Raw genomic sequence first — 22,548 nt, forward strand, 5'->3', positions numbered from 1 at the left:
TACACACTAAAAATGGCGTCTGTTTTTTTTAGCAGCTGCACTTGTAGCTGCCGCCTGTTCACGAGTGTATTTCAGGGGAGAGACGAATGTGGTGGAACCAACATTCATGAGCAGAAAATTTTTTTTTTTTTGTAATTATATCGACAGTCGATATTAACAATGCAACTGCACAATCCTCTTACCTCCTGATGTGTTGATGTTTACTTGTATGTTTTCCTATGTAACAAGAATGTCTCCTCCGTATTCCAGCAAGCTAACGTTCATTTGGGGATCGCGCAGGGACCTTATCTCAGCGTCTATGAAACTATGTGGGCTTTCTGGAACTATGTAGACGATGCGAGTGGGTGCATTTGTGTTCTACTTATGCATTTTCTGTGTGGGTGACTGGGAATGCTAAACTGAAGTATACAGCTGCCAACTCACTGTAATTTCTATTCATTTCTGTGGGTAAAATGGGCCGAACATCGCACACATTTCTCCTGACACATTTAGGAAACATTTAATGTACACTATCTGGAATATTTACACAGGAAGGTTAGCTTTAGATAACATTGTTCGACGAGATTCAAACGCATTCGACCTTATGGTCAGGTGGTATTCAAGCCTTTCTATGTAAGTGGCACGTGTTTATTGTTATTATCGATTTGCTCACGATTAATTATTAATAATGCCTGTGCTAACTTTATTTGCTTAGATGTAGCTTGCACTGGAACATTTTCATATCGCTGGCATTTGACATATTATCCAAGCAGGGGTGGACATTTGGCTGAAGTCACGGGGGTGAAGGAGGTGGCTCTGCGAGCACGACGCCAGCGTAGCCGCGTACCATCGGCTCGGCTCACTTGCACCGCTCCGCGCCAGAAACATGACTGCATTCATTTGAGCTTGTTTGTGACCTTTGCTCCTTCTGCCCACCGCCCTCCCGAGAACAGAGCGGTACTGTACAGAGGCAGCTGTGCGCCCGGCCGAACCAGTGAAGCAGCATTCGGGTCGCGGAAGAGGGGGCTGCAGTACGACCCCGAAGCAGGAACTCATTGTGACCGGAGCTGAACTCCGGTATTGTGCACTGGATGGAGTCACTTGGTGTCCATGTACTCTTCCTTATGGAAAAAAAAAAAAAATCGGAAACACAGAGTGCAGCCCGTAAGTATATGGACCGGGATACAATTTTTGTTGTTTCAGCTCTGTACTCCAGTGTATTATGATTTTAAATAAAACAATGCATACAAGGGTAAAGTGCAGACTTCAGACTTTGAGGGTATTTATATTTATATTTATATTCTCTTTTGGTAATCCATGTGAGAGTTACACCCTTTTTAGACCCCTCACCCCCTCATGACAGTTTACAATATATTGGCAAATATATAAGCTATAGTGTTTAGTAAATCTGGCAATATTTTACATGTGATAAAATACAATTTATCACATCTTCCATTTTTTCAAAGTCAAACTATTGACAATATATCGCAGTATGATCAGTTTCTCTAAGTGTTTCACTCTATTTCGCTCTCTAGTTTGAAGCTGCATGTATACTTTTAATCTTTAAAGTTTACACTATAGAGATCCTGTGATCTATATATCGATTGTTTCAGAGCAGAAAAAACCTCAGCAAGGCATTGATCGCTGTTTACCTGATTGGCACGTTGGAGCCTTCTGGAATTAGGAGGTCCTGTAATTCTGTTTGCAAGAATCTGATCAGTTTTATTTCTCCCTTGTGCAATGCATGGCCATGCACAGGTAATAGTTTTAAATTCTACTGATTCTATTTTTAAACCCTAACTTGCTAAAGATTTAGATTGGACTAGTGTAAACATTATAGTAATGGGTTGTGAAATATTCATGGAGGACATCTGCCTACCTTTAGAAGCGAATTGTATTCATATTCAGCTGATATGGATACAAGTAAAGGTGACGTGCTCTGTAAGAGTGCTATGCTGTAATGTCAATTTAAGGTTGTGCAGCACTTATATATGTTGAAAATTTTGTGCTCTGCGTGTCTTCGTAAACAGGGTGACGGTAAAGTCTTGAGTCGTGGCGCCTGTGCTGTGCTGGTTGTGAGTGCTTTACATTGCGCTGATGAATGTGATGTGTAAGACTTCTGGTTGGTTTGTGTGGATGGTCTTCCTCTGATTCCAGATCAATGCACGTGGTCCTCCCATTGTCTTAGGCTCTGTCACTCAAATCACGGTCCTCAAAGGCTGAGAGCTGCTGGTTTTCCACCTTCCCTACCTGGGCGTCAGGTGTGAATACTGTCTGGCCAATCACTGATTGTTTAGTTAATTACCTGGGAAAACAGATAACCAGGACCGGATTTGGATTCAAGGGCCAGATTTGAGTATCTGTGGTTTAAGGTCTGATTTTCAGTCGTGGCGAACGCTGACCTGTGTCACCTTACAAAAATTCCCCCAAACCCCGCCAGTACCTGTCGCTGTACTTCCACCAGCACCATCAAGGTGAGATGAAAGGAACAAGATGGATAAAGGTTCAGCCAAGGGTCATTCTTTTTCATTTGCCTGTGTGAAGACCGGTGCAGCTGATTCTTATACATTTGAAGAAATATACACTACATGTCCGAAAAGTATGTGGACACCTGAAATCCAACATCTCATTCAAAATTGTGGGCATTAATCTGGAGTTGGTCCTTTGCTGCTATAACAACCTCCACTCTTCTGGGAAGGCTTTATACTAGATGTTGGAGTATTGCTGCAGGGTTTTGCTTCTATTCAGCCAAAAGACCCATTAGTAAGGTCGGGCGCTGATTGGGTGATTAGGCCTGGCTTGCAGTTGGTTTTCCAACTGATCCCAAAGGTGTTGGATGGGGTTGAGATCGGGGCTCTGTGCAGGCCAGTCAAGTTCTTCCATACTGTTCTCAACAAAACCAAGTTGATATGGGACTTGCTGCATGCCTGGGGGCATTCTCATGCTGAAACAGGAAAGGGCCTTCCCCAAACTGTTGGGAAAGCATAGAATCATCTAGAATGTGATTACATGCTGTAGCATTGATATTTGCCTTCACTGGAACTAAGGGGGCCTAGCTGAAACCATTGAAAATAGCCCCGGACTAAGGGGTGTCCAAATACTTTTGGTAATATAATGTATAAGTCAAGAGTACAGCATTAAATTCAACTTCATTGCACCCTTCAAAGCACTGCAATGCTCTCTGTTTTAAGCACACACACATACGGTAGACAGGTTATCCTCGTTCTCTGCCAACGGCAGCCATCTTCTATTATGGCCTCGGGGTTTATTTGCGTTCATGTACTCTGCTAACTTTAATGGCGCACGGGTACGTCATTTCCCTGCCGAGCCGGGTGTGTTCTTTCCCCCCTTCGTTTACCTTGGCCAGCTGGCCCCAGATCGGGAGCCCTCTCGATTAATTGGGCGGGATCACTTTTCCCCACTCGCCTCCATCTTCCCCCTGCTCTGCCGGTGCCTCAGCCCGACCTTTCGCGTTGGGTAGGGTCGGCTTTCTCCTTTCCTCTTTTGGCTAACGCGCAAAATCGCCGCACGGGATATCACCTGTCACTCTGGCACCCCCCCCCCCCACTCCACCCCCCACCCGCACCCCCCACCGGTTTGGCCCCCCTCCGTCATCCTCCCTTTCAGCTGTCACAGGCGACCTTCTCTCCGTCCGAGGCCCTTTTTGATCGCCGTGGCGACGGCGCCGTACCGCGGGAGACGGGGCCATGACAGGCGCACAAAGAGCGCGGGTGTTTCATATCACTTCTGATCCCACGCGAGGCTTAGCCAGCTACTGATGAACTATTAATGAGAGCTATGGTTGCGTGTGAACATGGCTCTGTGTGTGTGTGTGTGTGTGGGGTGGGGTGGGGGGGAGATGACATGCAGAGGTTGGGGATAGGAAGAAGCTAGAGGAGTCGATACCCAAGGGCAGTGAGGGAGAGGTAGAGCGCTTGGGATGTTCCGTTATGCGAAGGAGAGAGGAGGTCAAACTGTTCAATAACACGGATGGACAGTGTTGATTCTTTTCTTTTTTGAAGAGACCAAAGAAGATACAGAGAAAGACTGGAGCGGTGAGTATGCCATATTTTACAGAACCTCTCTCAGAAACTCCAACAAATTAGCAACATACATTACTGTGGATGTTGTCAATGCGGAACACGTGTTTAAGTTTGTAATATAGCATTGCAAGTATTATGGACACATACAATGGGGAGAGACACTGAATCTTCAGTACGTTAGCAGTGGAGTCACAGCATGCTTTTAATGTCCTGCATTAAAAAGGAAATTGTTTATGTCATTTTAGGGCTGGACGAGACTACTAAAGCCTAAAAAAATCTGGATTTGTATCAACTACATTTAGAACCAGCCTTCAGATCTTCTGTCCATTTAGAGATGAGAGTGGAGACTCTTCTTTAAAGTCTAGCGTCAAGGGGCTTGTATTATAATAAGCCTACCTGCAACCGAAGCAATCCATTACGTCTTCAAAGAGGTGTATCACCCAGGATTGTGCTTATTTTGCTAACATTTTGGACTGCGTCTAATTACTTCTGTCCTACCGTAACCCCCCCCCTGCCCAGTCTGGTGAGATGGACCGGCCTGCCGGGCCGCTCTCCAGGCTGGAGGTGGACGTGGATCTGGGTTTCGCCCTGTTCTTCCTCTTCCTCCTCTGCTTCTTCCTGCTGGTCACCATGATCCGCTGCGCACAGATGGTCAGGGACCCATACGGATCCATCTCCACCTCCACGTACCAAGAGGAGCAGATCACCAACTGAGGAGAGACTCCCGCCCCCCATACACACACACACACGCACACACACACACAAACACTTACTCGCACACGCACACATACACACTCACTCAATGACACACCCACACACAAACACACACACTCACACACACACATCCGCACTTGACTCACGTACACGCAAGCACACTCGCACACACCCACACGCACACCCACACGCACACCCTCCGGGTGCCAGTCCATTCATAACCACCTGGGTTACCATGGCTATGGTGCCCAGGGGCTCCTGTAAACCAACTCCTCATGCAGGACACTAAAAATAATTCCTGATCTTGGGTATGTTGTCATACAAACCCCTGGATTTAATGCATGTTGATTCAAAAGGACTGAACAGTTAGTGACTGCCAATAAGTTTACTTATGGTTCTCAGAATTCATCTGTACTTCATACCATTATATCGAACCATAGGACAGTGGAATCCCAGCGATGTCTTAACTAATACTTTGCATATGCATTCATTTATTTTTTTTATCCTGTGATAAAATGTTTTTTTTTTCAGGAAAACCTCAAATAAAGATAAGCACAGCCTTGTTTACTGAACTTGATTTGCTTTCTGTAATACCCAGTTCAATCTGCGCACTTGCAGAATGCTCAGGAAATGTCATGCGCTGCTGGACAAGGGAATTTTCTATCAAAATAAACAATGTGGTGGTTAAGCGACTAATGCTGCCCCAGATAAGGCAGGATGACGCAGTCCACACCATTAGCCGTGGTATTAAATGCCTAGTTGAAAATACTGGGTGCAAACGGGTCTTGGAAAAGAGTCTTGAAAGATTCTCTCTTGTCTGATGAAAATCGTTGAGGAAATGTGATCCCAGGGAAACACTGGTTAAAAAAATTGGCGCAATGGTAGCCATGCAAAACCATTACGCAACAGTCCTGTGCATCTTATTAACGGCGTAGGACAGGGTCTTGTGACCTTTTTGAAGGCTGGCTCATCCCTTACATGTTTCAGGGGTTAAGACTCTCCTGCACAGGGTTCGAGCTCATGAAAAGACCTGAGTGAGCACATCAGCCTGGCGATCACAACGTCAGGGAGCTTCAGCACGGCAGCGAATACTTTACAAGAAAAGGCTCAATGAGCACTCTATGCTATAAAAAGACTTCACAGAATTGTTATTCCAATTAAAATCGGGTTTAAAAACTTTGATAGTGTTATTCATCCAAATGCCCTGTATGGAAGTGAGGTATGGGGTCCACTCAGCTAGCAGAACTACTGCTAAATGGGAGGAGCATCCAACAGAGACCCTGCATGTAGAATTTTGTGGAAACATCCTACAGGTACAAAGGAAAATGCCAAATAATGCATGCAGGGCAGAATTATGCCATTATCCGTTAATGATTTATAGCCAAAAGTATTAACATTCTGGATGCACCCCTATTCAAGCCCTCAGGACACATTAAAATTTGAGGCAATGAAAGCCCAAGTGCTCAGTAATGAAAAGAGTCCCCTCAGTCAGCTGGTAATGAAGCTGACTGACCCATTAACCAAACTAACACAGAACACAGGGCAGCTTCATTACCAGCACCGCCTACCAACAAATCAGACTAAACCAAAATTGTGAAACCAACCAACATCTCATCTGAAATATTGGGATGATGTAACCAAAACACAAAACCTTAAAAACGACTACAAATTAGCAGAGTAACTCTTCTGTCAGAGAAATAAAAGCATATCCTTACCAAATACAGACTGTGACCACACTTTTGAAAAAGCTGGACACCAGAATACATCTCTGACTCTCATAATCCGAGGGGCACTGGTTTATTGGTTTTTGTTTTCAAATTTCTTGTTTTATGCGTTATACAGTATACTAATATAGCATAGTTGTTGTTACTACAATGTTGTATGTTCGTGTTCAAAGGTATTCCTATATTTCTCTGTACACTTTGTCAATATTTACAAATACAATTTGCCAATAGTTTAGAGTTAGTATTTTAGAGTTAGTTCTCATCAGCAGCGCCTGGCCAATAATGGATGCCTCTAGTTCGTCTCCACTAGGTGGCACTAAAGGGCTGTTGAATTTATAATTTTAAAGCGCGTTTTTTAAAACCCGAACCAAATAGCCAATTTCACAAATGCAGCCTAGAATAGACCCCCTGGGAAGTTACTTGTTAATTTCAGTCGAAAGAATCCTTATCCTTAATAGCCCCCAAATTATTTAAGAATAAAAATCCTAAAATGGGCAATTTGCTTTCTGATTAGTTGATGTGGCTCTTAAAAGAGCCTTTGGGATTGAAATGTAAAACTGGTCACTCAAGCACGTTCGCCACGGATACGGCGAGCCAGCTGGATGTCTTTTGGCATGATGGTCACCCTCTTAGCGTGGATGGCACACAGGTTGGTGTCCTCGAACAGACCAACCAGATACGCCTCGCTGGCCTCCTGCAGAGCCATGACGGCCGAGCTCTGAAAGCGAAGGTCGGTCTTGAAATCCTGGGCGATTTCTCTCACCAGGCGCTGGAAGGGTAGTTTACGAATCAGCAGCTCAGTGGACTTTTGATAGCGACGAATTTCTCTCAAGGCTACTGTACCAGGCCTGTAGCGGTGAGGCTTCTTCACGCCGCCAGTAGCTGGGGCGCTTTTACGAGCAGCTTTGGTAGCAAGCTGCTTTCTGGGAGCTTTGCCACCTGTAGATTTACGAGCAGTCTGCTTGGTTCTGGCCATTCTACCCGTCTTCCTTCGAAAAGCGACGAAAGTACGAAAAGCGCGCCGAACACAGAGTTATAAAGCATACTACGCTCAGTCTGATTGGACAAGGTTTTACGGCTCTCTCATTGGACGTTCCAGACCTCAATATCAATGGCTATTGGATAATGTTGAACTATTGTTTGCCGCTTAATTTTGACAGTTGAACCGCCCATCTTTTTTATATTAAAAACTTTATTTAAATGAATGGAAATGGTACACATATCACATAATACACATAAAAGACAAAACATTTCGCTTACAGTTGCATTATTTCTCCAAGGAATGTCCCTGTTCTTTTTTATATCACCTTTTGAGTACTCAATACCTTAATATAGCTGAATGCGATTTGAGGCTTGGTGGTGTTTGACTCGGTGGTGTTCAGAACATACTTTTAAGGCGAAAAATTACGGGGGCACGCTGAAAAAGGGAAGTTGTGAGGACCCGCAGATAAGCAGGAGTATGTGCGAACCCAGTCGGAACCGAGGCCTCATTTGAGGTAGCCTCAATGAGCCTCAATAATTTTGCTGCGGCTTCAACCCAGTGAGCACAAGCCAGACTCTACAGGGGTGGAAATCTTATATTGAGATTTTTTTTTTTGTCATAACCGATTTGGTTAGCTCATTTTAGCCCTAATTTAGCTAAGGTTTTACCCTGATATGGCCTGCCAATGTCCTAGCCGGCTTAGAAAACTAACATTTCAAGGAAATCAGGGTTTTCGCCAAACGTCTGGATAGCACACACAATCCATTAAATTAACGCTCGAATGGTTTTACTTAGAGAATGACACTTATCACTTGTGAAATGTCTAAATTAATAGCAATCATAAGGAGGTGCTTTGGAATAGACCTTTAGTTGACTTCATGATGTGGCTCTGAAAAGAGCCTTTGGGTTTACAGATAGACGAAGCACATATTTTACTTGGCCCTGGTTGCCTTTCCAGTCTTCTTTGGCAGCAACACGGCTTGGATATTGGGTAACACTCCGCCCTGAGCGATGGTGACACAGGCCAGAAGCCTGTTTAGCTCCTCATCGTTGCGCACGGCAAGCTGCAGGTGACGGGGGATGATCCGAATCTTCTTGTTGTCCCGGGCAGCGTTTCCAGCCAACTCTAGTATTTCGGCTGTCAAATATTCCAGCACAGCAGCCATGTACACTGGCGCTCCAGCACCTATGCGCTTAGCGTAGTGTCCTTTGCGAAGCTGCCGATGAACACGACTGACTGGAAACTGCAGACCAGCTCTGGTTGAGCGACTCTTCGCCTTGGCTCTCGACTTGCGCTTTCCCCTTCCACTCATGTTATTTACGTATATAAGTCTTTAAAGTCGTCCAGGTACAAAAACTAATTTTCTGGGCTAATGGTACACACTAATTATAGAACTATATCGCAAATCCATTGGTCGAAACTAATATTGGCTGTCACCCAATCAAAATGAAGAATATTTTGTGCTCTTCACCCTGGCTCCAAGTGACGGCACACTAGCATCCTTCTGATGAAGGTATCAACCCATTTCATTAATTTAAAGTACACGTTCGATTATTGATGTGGCGTATGACATAGGCGTATATAACAAGTTGAATAGCATCTAAGTGTAAAGGTATAAATAAAATGTTTTTGTTTTATTATGAAGGCAAACAACATGAGTGTATATAACAATATAAAACGGAACAGGTACAGTGCTATATCTGCTATACTGGCTAACTAACTAATTTTCCTGGCTCAAATCCAGTGGGCGTGTAGCTTCTGCACAGTTGTGTAAGGTACTTTTTTTTCCCCAAGAAAGCTTATACTTGCTTTTCTGGAGAACTGCTGAATATTATCAAGCAGTCTCCGCAGACTGCCGTTTTTCAATCCACGTTCAAGACCGTCTTAGTTAAGCCCTTACGTGAACACCTTGATCCATCTGAGTTTTTCCCGAGTACAATCTTTGAAAAACTGTTCTTCCTGCAATTGTCAGATCATTTAAATACAATTTCTATCTTTGAAAAATTCCAATCTGGTTTCTGTGTAAAGCATAACGCGGAGACGTCACTGATTAAAGTAGTAAATGAATTAATTTGGATACTAGAAATCTATCCTAATAGCATAAATCTGACTTATTTTTTGGATAATAGAAATCTTTCTTACTTGGTACTTTTAGAGCTTCATGCTGCATTTGATACAGTGGACCACGAATGAACAAAATGAATGTCTTTCGGGCACGGTTATGACCAGGTTCAGAATTTATCTGACCGGGTGTGAATGTCTTCCTTGATGATTTCTCCTAAAAGTAAGTCAGCATCACGTGTGGTGTACTCCAGCTCAATCCTAGGACATATTCTATTTAGTAGGCTACATTCATACTTGGCGTCCATTCGGGACTATTGTCCGCAGGCACGGCATGTTATGCGGATGATACGTAGTAATTTGTATCTATCGTGCCTAATCTTAGTCCTGCATATTGATACGCTTCTAAATTGTATCTCAGCCATAAATATGTGAATGGCTCACAACATTCTCCAGTGCAGTTGAACCAAGATAAAACGAATGTCATGTTAATTGGTCATACTACTGTGAAAGATGTGGTTGTCTCTCATCTTAAAGGTAAGGCTTGAATTGTCACACCTCAGGGTGAAAACCTGGTTTTATTTGATAAAAACTTGAACTTTGACGTAGGCCTACGTATCAGACATATGACCAAAACTGCTTCTTATGTTTTGAGGAATATAGCCAAAGTTAGGCATTTGCTTTGTTCTCTTTTCCTTTCTTCAGTTGATTTTTTAATGCAGCCATGTTAAACTTCCAATTTTCCGCAATGTCGAAACGTCTAGGTGTTAAAAAAAAAACCCCCGCTATTGTACAGTGCTCGTTTGCATTAGCTGGAAACATTTGAAAACTGTGGAACATTTGTGTTCATTGAAACAGCGACGGAGACTAAAATCTACTCCGGTTAACTGAACATTAATTCTGAGTGGACTACGGCTGAAATCATTGTAAAAAGTGAGGTGTGTCATGTTTTCCAGGTTTCATTTTTGAGGATCCGTTTTTTAAGGAAGATTTGCACTAAAAGGTTGGTGGGTGGCTCTTAAAAGAGCCTTTGTTGACACTGAATGGTGTAATCGGGGACCATTCACTTCTTTTTGGCAGCCGCCCGCTTACCTTTGGAAACCCTGCGCTTGGCCGGTCTAGCTTTCCTAGGACTCTTGGCCTTCTTCGCTGCAGTGCGCTTTTTGGCCTTCCTGGGGCTCTTCGCCTTCTTAGCAGCCGGTCTCTTGGCCTTCTTGGGTGACTTCCTAGCCTTCTTGGCCCTCTTTGCTTTTGGCTTCTTCTTAGCCGGAGACTTCCTTGCTTTCGAACCTGCCTTCTTGGTGGGCTTGTGAGGCTTCTTGTTCAGCTTGAATGAGCCAGAAGCGCCAGTGCCCTTGGTATGGACCAGAGTGCCTTTCGTCACCAAGCCCTTGACTGCCACCCTGATGCGTCCCTTGTTTTTCTCCACATTGTAACCGCCAGCTTTCAGTGCCTTCTTCAAGGCGGCCAGCGACACTCCATTCCGCTGCTTGCTAGCGGTTACGGCCTTGACAATGAGATCTCTAACGCTAGGACCGGTCTTCTTTGGCTTTGCTGCCCTTCTTTTCTTAGGGGATTTCTTGGGTGACCTGGTTGGAGATGCTGCCGGACTCTCTCCCATATCTTGTTAGTTCCTGTATACCTCTTCTATACAACCTGTTATCAGTATGAACTGTGTGGAACTTCAAAGCAGCGTGTTCTTTTTAAACAGTACACGAGAACCGTGTGGACTCAATCGGGCCTGCACAGAGTTTACGAGGTTCACAGTTGCCTCTACTTGTGTTTTCTTTTCAAGCATATCGATCAAACAATCAGCCGTGCCAATGTTTTAAATGTGTAAAGCGTATCGCATAAGAAGCCATTGTCAATCCGTTCCAAACGAACCCTTTGGTACTGATGTGCCTTTGAGTATTTCCTTTTTATTCACCAAACACTTGTCATTCGGTGACAGACGAACCGGCTTCACATTTCTTTTCCCGCAATATTTCTAATTTATAGACATCTAAAACGTCAAAAAGCATTTGTCCTTCACTGGTAGCACTTGACACAAGGCCAATTAGGAACAAGAAAACGTGGATCGAGTGTAAATGTGAATTTCGATTTTCAACCAGATAGCACAAGTGGCCGACGAAGCACAAAGCAAATACAAGTCTAACTCTAAACGTGTGTTATATGACTCATTTCAAACCAACATTATGTTCATATTTGTTTATGGTGGCAAATAAGGAAACATGTCTTGTCAGTCTTTTTCTTTCATGAGCAAGTTGTATAAATTAGACAATGATAAAGCATTCAATTGGTATCTTAGGCAACCATTCTGAAATTCTGCAAGCCTAGCTGTTATCATGTCTGTGAGAGTACATTTTTATTAACATAAATTGTTCTCAGGTTAGGGTTAATTAAACGCGGCCAAACTTGGTGAAAATATTGCAATTCAATACAATCCTTACTGGATTAAAACGGAAGGGCTCAAATGCACTTTGACAAGTAATTTGGCACGGAGCATATGATCCGAAAGAGACGAGCACTTCTAACGCTTTCGAGACGGGTTCGTGAAGTAATTTACCACATAATTGTTGTATCTTGCCATTTTAACATGCGTATTGTGTTCTACGTAGCCTTGGGTGCATTGATGCAGTGTGAGGTAAACAGTCTATATACAATAAATACACCCACTGCATTGCTTGCAGTGGGTGTTGGACAATGGAGTAGTCTTGAAAGAGACATGTAGTCCAAAATTTCATCTCCATAGAACAATTTGGGCGTGAATACTATAATCTATCATGTGCATTACATCATTCTGATTGGGCTGCATTGCACATAAAAGTGATGTTATTTTGTGAATTCATTTACGTTCCTAGCCTAAATACCACCGATAGGCCTTGCAATACAGTACTTTTTTGTTTCACGTGAGCCACCTTGCAATAGGCTACTATGGGTAATAATTTACGATTATACGGTTTATTTTCGGACAAATTACGGATTTGGTTAAATTATAATGTCCATAGCTAAACTAAGTACAATTACAAGAAGCAACGACAAAAACACTAGCGTACTGTACATTATGTTCTTGGTGATCGTTCGGATTGATACGACAGCGGCTCTGATAACACTGCAATGTATTCAGGAATTTTAACGTATAGTAAATGAAAATCCGTCACGCAAATTGTGGTTCTCTGTTATTAATTCTTTGTTGTAGGATCGAATGAGCCAACCTAGCGAGTGGGTTTCTAAAGAACTCCAGTAACCAATTTTAAACATCATAAAAAGAAAACATACATTAGCACATCAATTTAATTCTCAATTACATAACAATTGCAGATGAATTCCAGTCCATTTTAGCTCAGGTTGTGTTTATTTAAGATCTTTTCTTCTGAGAGCAGTTTTTATTTAAAAAAAAGAAGAAAAAAAAAACATTTCCAGCCCCAGTCATTTTACACCACCTTCCCCACGGTTTTACTATAGTAATGCCAATACAAAGCCAAACGTTGTTTGTGTACTCGTTAATACAATAATTAAAATCGGAATACACGTTTTTTTCGTTTTCCTGTCACGAATAATATTCAGTCCAATATAATTTAAACGTCTTTTGATCTGCAACAATCTACCAATAAAGGTTTCTTTCCCCTCACAATCTAGCATTGAACATGCAACTGTCTTCATAAAATTTAAAATAAAAAAAAACTTTTTCACTCTCTCTTAATCAGTCAACCGTTAAATTAGCCACATGACGTGCCACATATCTTAAGATATATATCTGTTATTTAAGCGTTCTATCAGTGCCAAGCTTTGATCAATCTTTGTAAGTTATCAAGCCACCATGGGTATAGTCCGCTTGTATATTACTTTGTTTGCCCGTGTTCACCAGTTAATACCCACGCTAGCCATGACAACTGGCGTTACTGCTGGCTCTGGTGACAGAATGAGCTAACTTTATTATTCTGTTTAGGCAACTCATTTTTAAAGGCAAGGCAATGTTTTGTTCAGACAATTGTAAAGCACCTATAGTAAATACCGTATACAATATTTGTTAAATGGATAGTTCTTTGAAAAAAGTGGGTGGCCCTTAAAAGAGCCTTTGGGTCGGTGTTGTGAGGTCTTTACTTGGAACTGGTGTACTTGGTGACAGCCTTGGTACCCTCGGATACGGCGTGTTTAGCCAGCTCTCCGGGTAACAGAAGGCGTACAGCGGTCTGAACCTCCCTGGACGCGATGGTTGCGTGCTTGTTGTAGTGGGTCAAGCGAGATGCTTCGCAAGCGATGCGCTGGAACATATCGTGGACGAAGCTGTTCATGATTTTCATGGCCTTGGAAGAGATTCCGGTGTCCGGATGCACCTGTTTCAGCACCTTGTACACGTAGATAGCATAGCTCTCTTTCCTGGTCCTGCGGCGTTTCTTCCCTCCCTTTCTGGCCTTCTTAGTGAAGCCTCGTTTGGCTCCTTTTTTGGGGGCGGCTTTAGCAGGCATATCAAGATATCAGAAAATTAAATGGACAATAAAACGGAGAACAATTGCTTCTGCATCTCTATTATATTCAGTGCATATGCAAATATTCACTACAAATTATAAGCGCCAATCTGCAGCTTGGATTATTGGATACTGCGTCCCAACCGTTGGGACTCAAATGCTATTGGTTGAATTTCCCGGGCGCGGAGATGAAGCCAACACTTGATTCATTGACCATTTGTTGAGATGTTTTATTTACTTTACATTGTATAGAAGAAGAGCGAAAAAAAAGATACCAATTAAGTAATGTATGATTAAAAACTGTAGCGTACAAAACAAATGATCACTTAGTTGTTTTAGTAAAACCGAAAAATCCCGATACAGCATCCCAAGCAAACACAAATTCAGCATAATGTAGTAGCCTAATCATAGTAGTTTTGGTACCAACTATGTCCGGGTTGTCATAGGTTGCTGTTTTGCTGCATTCCAAAATGGTGTGCTGCTCAGTCAGAGAGGGAACACTGATCATGCCATTAATCAGATTGCTACGAACATGACCGTGCTTGTTTTAGTTGTTTCGGTTGATTATGCTAGCAACAATCCTGATTTTTTATTTAATTAATTAATGTACAACTTTCCAAGTTAAACCGCATAACATTGACAAACAACAACCGTCGTCGCCGAATGGCTGTTTGATTGAATCGAAGGACCAAATTGATAACTGTCAAGCCATCATTACATGGTAAACGCAGAATAGGCCTACTATGTTAAAGTTAAAGCACTTATTCAGAACAACCAAAACCAAGCTAAGATATTATACACCGAACAAATGGAAATATAAAACCTTTCGAAAGGATTGTGGGTGGCTAGAACAGGGCCACTGAGTTCATTTCCGAGATAGCTGACCCAGATCTGAGAATGTTTTCACCATTCATAAAACTAGTCCTTACATTTCTGGGTTTTTATAACAGTCACAAGAGTGCTGTGCTTAATTGCGGTCTTACGAACTGAACATGTAACTGTCGGCAGCGCCTTCATGATATGGCGCCACCATCTGGAAACTGGAGGAACTCTGAGGTGTTGTCATGTTAGGAAGGGGGGTACTTTGAAAGAACAAAATGCGAACATATACGCATTTTACTCGAACAAGCTAGAGGTTTCCGTTATGTATCCATTGGAGCATTAGCTAGGCATTCACATCGCTATATATTTTGAGATTTCTCACTCCTGCGTGCTGAACAATTTCCAGTCCAAATGCTCCATAGGATACAGAACGCAAGCCGCTGGCTTGTTGTTCGAGTAAAACAGGTATTTGTTCAACAAAATGGATAAATTTCCTTAGTAAGAGTAGGTGGCTCTTAAAAGAGCCTTTGGATCTGTCAGATGGTGATGGATTCTCTACTTGGAGCTAGTATACTTGGTGACGGCCTTGGTACCCTCAGACACGGCGTGTTTAGCCAGCTCTCCGGGCAACAGAAGGCGCACGGCGGTCTGAATCTCTCGGGAAGTGACGGTTGAGTGCTTATTGTAGTGGGTCAAGCGAGAGGATTCGCAGGCGATGCGCTGGAAGATATCATGGACAAAGCTGTTCATGATTTTCATGGCTTTGGAAGAAATGCCAGTATCTGGGTGAACTTGCTTCAGCACCTTGTACACATAAATAGCATAGCTCTCCTTCCTAGTCCTGCGGCGTTTCTTGTCTCCTTTCCTCGCCTTCTTCTTGAAGCCCTTCTTAGCGCCTTTCTTGGGTGCAGCTTTACCAGGCATAGTTGAAACGTCAATTACAATTACCGAAGTGTCATCCTTCTGGCAAAACACCTACATTAAGTAGTATGCGTATGCAAATTTTTACGACAAATTATAACGGCCAATGGATAACCTGCATTTTCATTGGACTGCGACTGTGGCAGATTTTTACTAAGATACTATTGGTTTATATTTTCAGCGGGAAAATTGAAATCCAAGCTCCTAACGGAAAATCATCATCAGGCGTTTCCCTTGTGCTACTCACCAATCCTTTCTTGAACAGGAATGTGTTTTCTTCAGTTCTACACACCGCAGCTAATGCTAACATTTTAATATGTACATTTAACATTTTATGCATAACCAAACGTCTAATTTTTAATTAAAAAATATCACGTATGTTGGTTTAGCTAATTGAACTAAAACAGTTTCCTCAACAACTTCGAATGACAACCCAGGGTTAATTTAATTGAAATTTAAATGAGAAAACAACCCCATGTGTAGTAATAGTGATTTCGCTATCAGCCCAAAATATTGTTTATAGAAAGTACAATAAGTACCCCAGTACAATAAGCTACCACAATTATGAACCTGTCTCATGGGCCTACTGTTTTCGTTTTATTTTAATACACTGTGGATTCTCAAGTGATAGTCACATATTTGTTTATTGTACGATAATTTTGAGCCTCCCCAGACAGTCAGGAAAAATTATCTTCAGACCAAAAATTACGTGAATTAGAGCCTTTGATTGGCTTCTTGGAGGTGATAAAAGATGAATGGGATGCTTGTCATCTTGTATGTGCAAAGCACTCACATATAACTAGGCCTACTCTGTGACAAGCACACTTTTTTTTGTTGCCAAATGTAGTTGAGAGTGCGGCAGCAGCAATTAGACATGATTATTTACATGCTGCCAGTGCTTTAACACGGTGTATTTCTGGAGTACAGAGGATGGTACTGGGGAGACTCATCAGTTGCACACAAAAAAATGTTGTTCTCCAAACTAAGATTTTTAAGTAACTATTTACATTATCACTGAAGTTCGAGTTTCTGTGGATTACAAATTGTACGGAGCAAACCTTTATGTTGGCATAGCATACATAAGTCGTATTTATTCATATTGTGCTGTTCAGCAAACAAAATGTTTGCAGTTTTGTGACCTACATTTTAGTACATTTATATTTAAAATGACCAAGTTCATGGAGCTAAGTATTTTACTTAGTTACATGAACTTAAAAAAAAAACTTTAAAAAAATAAGGGTGTTTGTCCATCCATCTATCAATCAGGAATACACACTGCACAGGCTGCCTGTTCACTGACACACTATGGGCAATTTAGACTTTCCAATTAGCCTACCTGCATGTCTTTGGACTGTGGGAGGAAGCTGGAGTACCCGGAGGAAACCCATGTGGACAAGGAGAGAACATGCAAACTCCACACAGAAAGGCACAGACCGGATTCAAACCCACACCCTTCTTGCTGTGAGGTGACAGTGCTACCCACTGCACCACCGTGCTGCCGTAAAGGTGTTTGTAGGGTATTTAAGAAGAAGAAAAGAATTAAGGCGTGGCAAAAATCCATCCATCCATCAGGGTTGTGCGGGGATGGAGCAAATCCCCAGGTGCCTTGGGTGGGATCAGCTGGGATTCAAACAGAGTAGTTGCTCCTTATGAAGCAACAGCACTATTCTCTGCACCACTGTGCCGTCCCATGCTGAAACTGTCATCTTAAAATAGTACTTTTATTATTAGTTTTAACGTAGTTAAACGTAAAAGGCTTATCACCAGAACTTCATTATTTTTAATCCACAGAACCTTAAACATTGAGAAAACGTACAAGTGGCAATGCAATTAGTTACTTTACAATTTTAAATTTGGAGAACCAAAAATGTTTTACAAAGCAGTGGGGAAAACTACTGCTGACACTTAAGTGTTCTACGTCTGTGAGAAAACACACCAGCCTCTTGGGCTTTGGCCCTATGGATGGGCAGAGGGGCACCAAACATGTCTAAGAAATTTCTGTTACCTATTGATTCAAGTCAAGATTGTTACTGACCTTCCTGAAATAGTGTGTACAAATTAAAACACTGCTTGAAAATGTACACGAGTGGCTTTATTTGCTTTTTGAAGCACGGTAACATTGAAAAATAAATTACTTTTGTGAGTGCACATGAGAGGTAGATATAGTGCATCTGATTTTTCTATGATATATAACAGATATCAGAAATAATCGGGTCTCATGGGCAAACTAATTGCGATACCTTTGTCATTCATTAAATTTCTGGCACTTTCTTTCTGCTCATAATTATTTAATGCAGCATACATTATTGTCCCTCCCATCCTTTCTAAACTATGGCACTGTCAAAGGGACAGATACTAGGGAGCAATCTAAGCTGTGACTCCATCACTCGAGGTCGTCATCAGTTACATCACGACCCCATGATTCCAACACATCAGGTTTCTGGTGAGGTACAACAAATAACATGGCTTCCTTTTCATTAGGTTTGAAAAGGCCCCCCCATACAGCTAGCTCTTATGGAACATTTATAAAAGGTGTTTAAACTATGCTCAAAAACACATGATCCAAGTACGGTCGTATTTTGCTTGTGTGTGCTGTAGCCTCCACAATGACATGAATGGCAGCATGATTGTGAACTCATTACAAACTCTTGATCTTCCTGTTTCTCTAAAGGATGGCACAGCTCTGGTCCATTTCGTCTCGTCTCTGAAATAAGACACGACAAATCAAAATCAGATCGGCAATGACAGTACGCGGTGCTTACAAGCAGCAGTCCTCTTTGCAGGATCACTGCGGCGGTATTCCTTTACCCGGCCTGTTCGTAGAGGTGGCAAACAAAATGGCCGCCGTCTTGGCCGAAGGCCCAGGTGGTCCGCCTCAGTCGCCTCAGTCGCTTCCTGCCGCAACACCTCATCGACGAGCTCGCTGTTTTCACCTGAGTCTTCCATCCATTCACAATCCTCGCAGTTACTTTCCAATGCGGCCCACTCCCGGTCATCGTGTTCATGCTCCAGCGTACACTGTTTCTGTAAAGGGACACGTATGTGGAAAGTTCAGACCTGCAGTGAAATAGCCATGCACTGTATTAAAATCGAACACACAAAACGTCTTGACCACTGAAACTTACGTGCTCCGTGCTGGTTGCCTTTTGCTCAGATCTTGTCAGCTGGTCCGATCGGAGAATTCGAGACTCCACGCTTCGCTTCCTGCACAGAAGGTACTGGTTACCCCCTGGTGGAACTAACCGGAATTTATCGCCCTGCAGCTTGCTCCTGTTGGAGTGCTCCTTCGCTGCTCCTTCGGCGATTTTCAAAATCTCCTGCAGCTCTTTGTGTTGAATGGCACATTTCTGTGCCAGAGCAGCTTGTTTCTGAAAGGAAAACGAGGGCTAGATTATATATATCTACCGTAATATTCGAAATGTATACCCCTCAGTCATTTGATTTTATGTACAATGTTTCCAATGTTTGCTGGCTTTTGTAGGCTACCTTCCTGTCTCTCTCCTTTTGGATCTCTCGAAGGTACTTCTTCTTGTTCTGCTCATGCCGGAATTCCCTCTCGTACATCATTAGCCGAGAGCGATCGTCAGCATTCCAGGTCAGCATGTACTACGCGTAGATAGCAAAAGGAACATAAACCATATGAAAATAAACTAAGCACATATACAGGGCACAGGAGTTCTGGGCATCGAAGAATGCTGTCTTTCAAATGTTTTGACATCTGTTATGTTTGAAATTAGCGTCAGGCTTGTATGCAGCAGTGGCTTATTAAAAACAAATTTTGACTTAAGTCTCAAGTTTTCATGTAGTCTTACCAGCTCTGTGTAAAAATCTGTCCCATTCTGTCCGCTGTCATTTTCTACCTCTTGTCCCTTCTGTTCATTTTTCTGCCTGTAGAAAAAAAGGACATTTTGTGTTTGTTTGTGACTGTAAGAAGCAAAATATGTTCTGCAGGAGTTTCAAGGCAAAGCAGTTTTAATGATACTCAGAGGGATTACTACAGCCTAGCCCTTCTCCTGGGTTTATGCTGGAATTGATGAGATTCTGCTCGTTTGGACTGGCGCGGTGAAGATGTCGGCTCGTCCTTACCGCACTGATTCAGCTTGCAGAAGCTGCCGTCGGTTCGCTACACCCTCCTCCAGCAAAACCTCGGTCACGTCAGCCAGGCTGATGTCACCGGGAAGGAGGCCTTGCTCCTGAAACTCAATGAACTTCCTCATCTTGTCCCTCTGCAACGAAATCCAGACAGCATATGGAAACTTGTCAAATGTGGTTTCAGTTTTTCTATTGTCTGATTAAGAGACAGTAAGACTTCAGTGACAGGGAATGTGACAGCTGGGTCCCCACCTGTGTCTCATCATATGTTCGGTCCGCAACCAGCTTGAGGGTCCTCAAGTAGCCCTCATAAATATTATAATCCTTCAAAGAGCATATCACCTAAAGAAAAAAAACCAAGAATTATGACACTGCGATATCATGAGAAACCAGGAATCCCACCAAATCAGCGATTTTGTTGAATTCAAGGTAGCTTGTTATATACACTTCTAAGCGTTTTGACTCCCAGACACCCTATGAGCAACTGCAAAGTGACGGACAGTCTTGAGGTGCTTTTTTGCTAACTGATTAGTTATAACAAGTTTTAGCCAGGTGGCTTGAATTACTGCCTCCAATTTGAGCTCCACTGTACGATCACGGTTCCTCATTGAACATTAGCTCAATAGCAAGGAACATACTGAAAGTTGGGAACCTATCTGACAACAGAGTGTAAACCTGGCCAAGACTCATCATGCCATAAGATTGTGAGCCTGACAAGTGAAGCTTGGGATCTTAGGAAAATGAAAATCAGAGGATGTTCCTTTACACACCTTTGCCTAAAGACACACTGACAGGCACCCAGTTAAATCCTTCTCAACATGGTTGCACCCCATCAATATGAGATAAAACTGAGATTCTCAGTTTTAAAGTCTTACCTCATTGTCTTTTGTTATATATTTTCCTTTTCTTAGCTCGTTGTGCGTTGTTCTCCTGTAATGGTAACTATAAAGGTGCGGATCGTGTAAACTGTTGTAGCTGGGTTTCATTATACTCAAGGCTGGACCCATGTTCAGGAAGTCAGATGTTGGCTGGTAAAGCTGACAGAATGAAAATGACAATTTTTTATACATCACATATTTTAAACCAGCTTCGTTAAACCAGAAACAAATATGTGAATCCTGACAAAGCATGAAACCAAGGACACAATTTTTAACCTCATAATTTGAACAAGCAAAAAGTTGCATTTTAAATGCATTCCGTAATGCTATACTTCCTCCCCATGAAGTTGCCGGCAATGCTAATTGAAAAACAACATCGAGAGATGACTTTATTATTAAAAGGCTAATAGGGTGCAATCTTTGTCTTACCGAATGCCCCATTTTAGCCCTGGAGACGGTCAGTTGGACGCCACACGGTACATGAAGCTTTTGTGTTGGTGCACGAGCCCTGATTAGCTGAAGGGCCTCGGAGAGCTCGTCCTGCTGCAGCAAGTCTTTAACGGGAGGCAACGGTTCCATCTTTCAGCCTACAGAGTCGCGGTTGATAGTAACGACATTTCGCATTTATTTAATAGGAGATTTTGAACGTCACTGTGGTTTTAGCGTTTTCCCATGAACCATTATGACGTACTGCCCTGTCTAAATTCATTGAATTTGGCAGCAGCCTGTTCTCAGCTCCTTTTTTTAGAAGAGTTAATGTGAGGAGATCGAGAATAAGAACGGGTAGGCCTACAATATTTTGATTTTCTGTTGATTTTCTTATGGAAGTCTCCAAGCCCGGTACTATGTTTCAGAACCAATCATCGTCGACTTAAATGACTTAAGACCAATAACCGGTGACGTAATTCCATTCCAATGTGAAATGTATAAACAAAGTCCACTACACGTGCAAGAAGCAAAAGTAAACCAAACGACAAAATCCATGTAGACGTCACATGTACTGTGACGTCATTTAAATGACTGACAATTAGTTTGTAATGTAGTCTACATTCATGAGCTATATAGCCTAACTATAAATGTACTTAATATGACTGTGTTTATATGTCTGGTTGGTAAGGTAATTAAAATAGTATCATCACCAATCACCCACACACACACGCGCGCGCACACACACACTCACAGAGGACTGAGAGATGAATTACAACATTAAAAACTGAAAATACCTGCCCCACAAAGGTATATCAATACGAGAAGAGTGAGAACATTGAATAGCTGACCTTTAAACCAGCCTGCAACTTTCTATTTGATTTTTCTCTTTTTTTAACTGGTGGCTATTTCATCAGACAATTTACTTTTAAGAAACAGCAGACCACGGAAGTGTAGTAGAATAAAGGAAAATCCCAAGATTGTTTTGATTTGGAAGTTTTTAATTGGTATATAAGGATGAATTCCGCCAAAAGTGCACAAAAACAGCACAAATGCGACTGCCCCACTTTTTTTTATCTTAACTGTTTTTTTTGTGTGTGTTTGAAAAATGCCCTCTCTTACAGAAATATTTATGTTCACACTGTGCAATGCATAAGTGGCTCCAACTGCCCTTGCTATGGAAATTAATGAATAGTCAGTTTGAATTAGCCCACCGGATTATTTGAATAAAGAAAGATTCAGATTGTGACAAGAGAATGCTGATTTGCACGACGTTATCACAACTGTACTGTTACCCAAAATAAATGTTATTTGATAATTGTTAAAAGTAAAGGATAATGAGTGAATGAATGAAACAGAAATAAAATATTTCTCTGCATGGCACACAAATTTGTTGACAGTCTTTATATTTTTGGAATATTTCACATATAAATCCA

At 42.2% G+C, this 22,548-nt stretch overlaps 6 protein-coding genes across 6 annotated transcripts; all 6 read right to left on the reverse strand.

Moving 5' to 3' along the window:
• Positions 1 to 6,430: 6,430 nt before the first annotated feature.
• Positions 6,431 to 7,444, reverse strand: LOC135261957 (histone H3). The gene has a single exon (XM_064348670.1). The coding sequence runs from the start codon at positions 7,434 to 7,436 to the stop codon at positions 7,026 to 7,028; it is 411 nt and encodes a 136-aa protein (XP_064204740.1). The 5' UTR covers positions 7,437 to 7,444; the 3' UTR covers positions 6,431 to 7,025.
• Positions 7,445 to 8,355: 911 nt separating this feature from the next.
• Positions 8,356 to 8,755, reverse strand: LOC135261960 (histone H2A-like). The gene has a single exon (XM_064348674.1). It carries the CDS (start codon positions 8,753 to 8,755, stop codon positions 8,375 to 8,377), a length of 381 nt encoding a protein of 126 aa, XP_064204744.1. The 3' UTR covers positions 8,356 to 8,374.
• Positions 8,756 to 10,567: 1,812 nt separating this feature from the next.
• Positions 10,568 to 11,125, reverse strand: LOC135261952 (histone H1-like). The gene has a single exon (XM_064348666.1). It carries the CDS (start codon positions 11,123 to 11,125, stop codon positions 10,568 to 10,570), a length of 558 nt encoding a protein of 185 aa, XP_064204736.1.
• Positions 11,126 to 13,250: 2,125 nt separating this feature from the next.
• On the reverse strand, positions 13,251 to 14,048 carry LOC135261962 (histone H2B 1/2-like). The gene has a single exon (XM_064348676.1). It carries the CDS (start codon positions 13,971 to 13,973, stop codon positions 13,605 to 13,607), a length of 369 nt encoding a protein of 122 aa, XP_064204746.1. The 5' UTR covers positions 13,974 to 14,048; the 3' UTR covers positions 13,251 to 13,604.
• Positions 14,049 to 15,340: 1,292 nt separating this feature from the next.
• LOC135261961 (histone H2B 1/2-like) lies at positions 15,341 to 15,719 on the reverse strand. The gene has a single exon (XM_064348675.1). The coding sequence runs from the start codon at positions 15,717 to 15,719 to the stop codon at positions 15,351 to 15,353; it is 369 nt and encodes a 122-aa protein (XP_064204745.1). The 3' UTR covers positions 15,341 to 15,350.
• A 1,751-nt stretch (positions 15,720 to 17,470) lies between these two features.
• LOC135261934 (fibrous sheath-interacting protein 2-like) lies at positions 17,471 to 21,693 on the reverse strand. Its single transcript, XM_064348642.1, has 9 exons — positions 21,116 to 21,693; positions 20,684 to 20,845; positions 20,061 to 20,150; positions 19,803 to 19,942; positions 19,529 to 19,604; positions 19,203 to 19,322; positions 18,842 to 19,084; positions 18,525 to 18,740; positions 17,471 to 18,420 (listed from the first exon to the last, which is right to left on the reverse strand). The coding sequence occupies exons 1-9, from the start codon at positions 21,263 to 21,265 to the stop codon at positions 18,382 to 18,384; spliced, it is 1,236 nt and encodes a 411-aa protein (XP_064204712.1). The 5' UTR covers positions 21,266 to 21,693; the 3' UTR covers positions 17,471 to 18,381.
• Positions 21,694 to 22,548: the final 855 nt, after the last annotated feature.

The sequence above is a fragment of the Anguilla rostrata genome, chromosome 8 (genome assembly GCF_018555375.3).
Source record: "Anguilla rostrata isolate EN2019 chromosome 8, ASM1855537v3, whole genome shotgun sequence".
In the NCBI taxonomy this organism is placed as follows: Eukaryota; Metazoa; Chordata; class Actinopteri; order Anguilliformes; family Anguillidae; genus Anguilla; species Anguilla rostrata.

Coding starts and splice junctions, on each gene's coding strand:
- LOC135261960 (XM_064348674.1), bottom strand. CDS start 8,755: ATGAGTGGAAGGGGAAAGCGCAAGTCGAGAGCCAAGGCGAAGAGTCGC.
- LOC135261961 (XM_064348675.1), bottom strand. CDS start 15,719: ATGCCTGGTAAAGCTGCACCCAAGAAAGGCGCTAAGAAGGGCTTCAAG.
- LOC135261952 (XM_064348666.1), bottom strand. CDS start 11,125: ATGGGAGAGAGTCCGGCAGCATCTCCAACCAGGTCACCCAAGAAATCC.
- LOC135261957 (XM_064348670.1), bottom strand. CDS start 7,436: ATGGCCAGAACCAAGCAGACTGCTCGTAAATCTACAGGTGGCAAAGCT.
- LOC135261934 (XM_064348642.1), bottom strand. CDS start 21,265: ATGGAACCGTTGCCTCCCGTTAAAGACTTGCTGCAGCAGGACGAGCTC. Junction 19,085..19,202: donor AAAAGGAGAGAGACAGGAAG/GTAGCCTACAAA, acceptor TTTTCCTTTCAG/AAACAAGCTGCTCTGGCACA. Junction 18,741..18,841: donor AGGCAACCAGCACGGAGCAC/GTAAGTTTCAGT, acceptor GTCCCTTTACAG/AAACAGTGTACGCTGGAGCA.
- LOC135261962 (XM_064348676.1), bottom strand. CDS start 13,973: ATGCCTGCTAAAGCCGCCCCCAAAAAAGGAGCCAAACGAGGCTTCACT.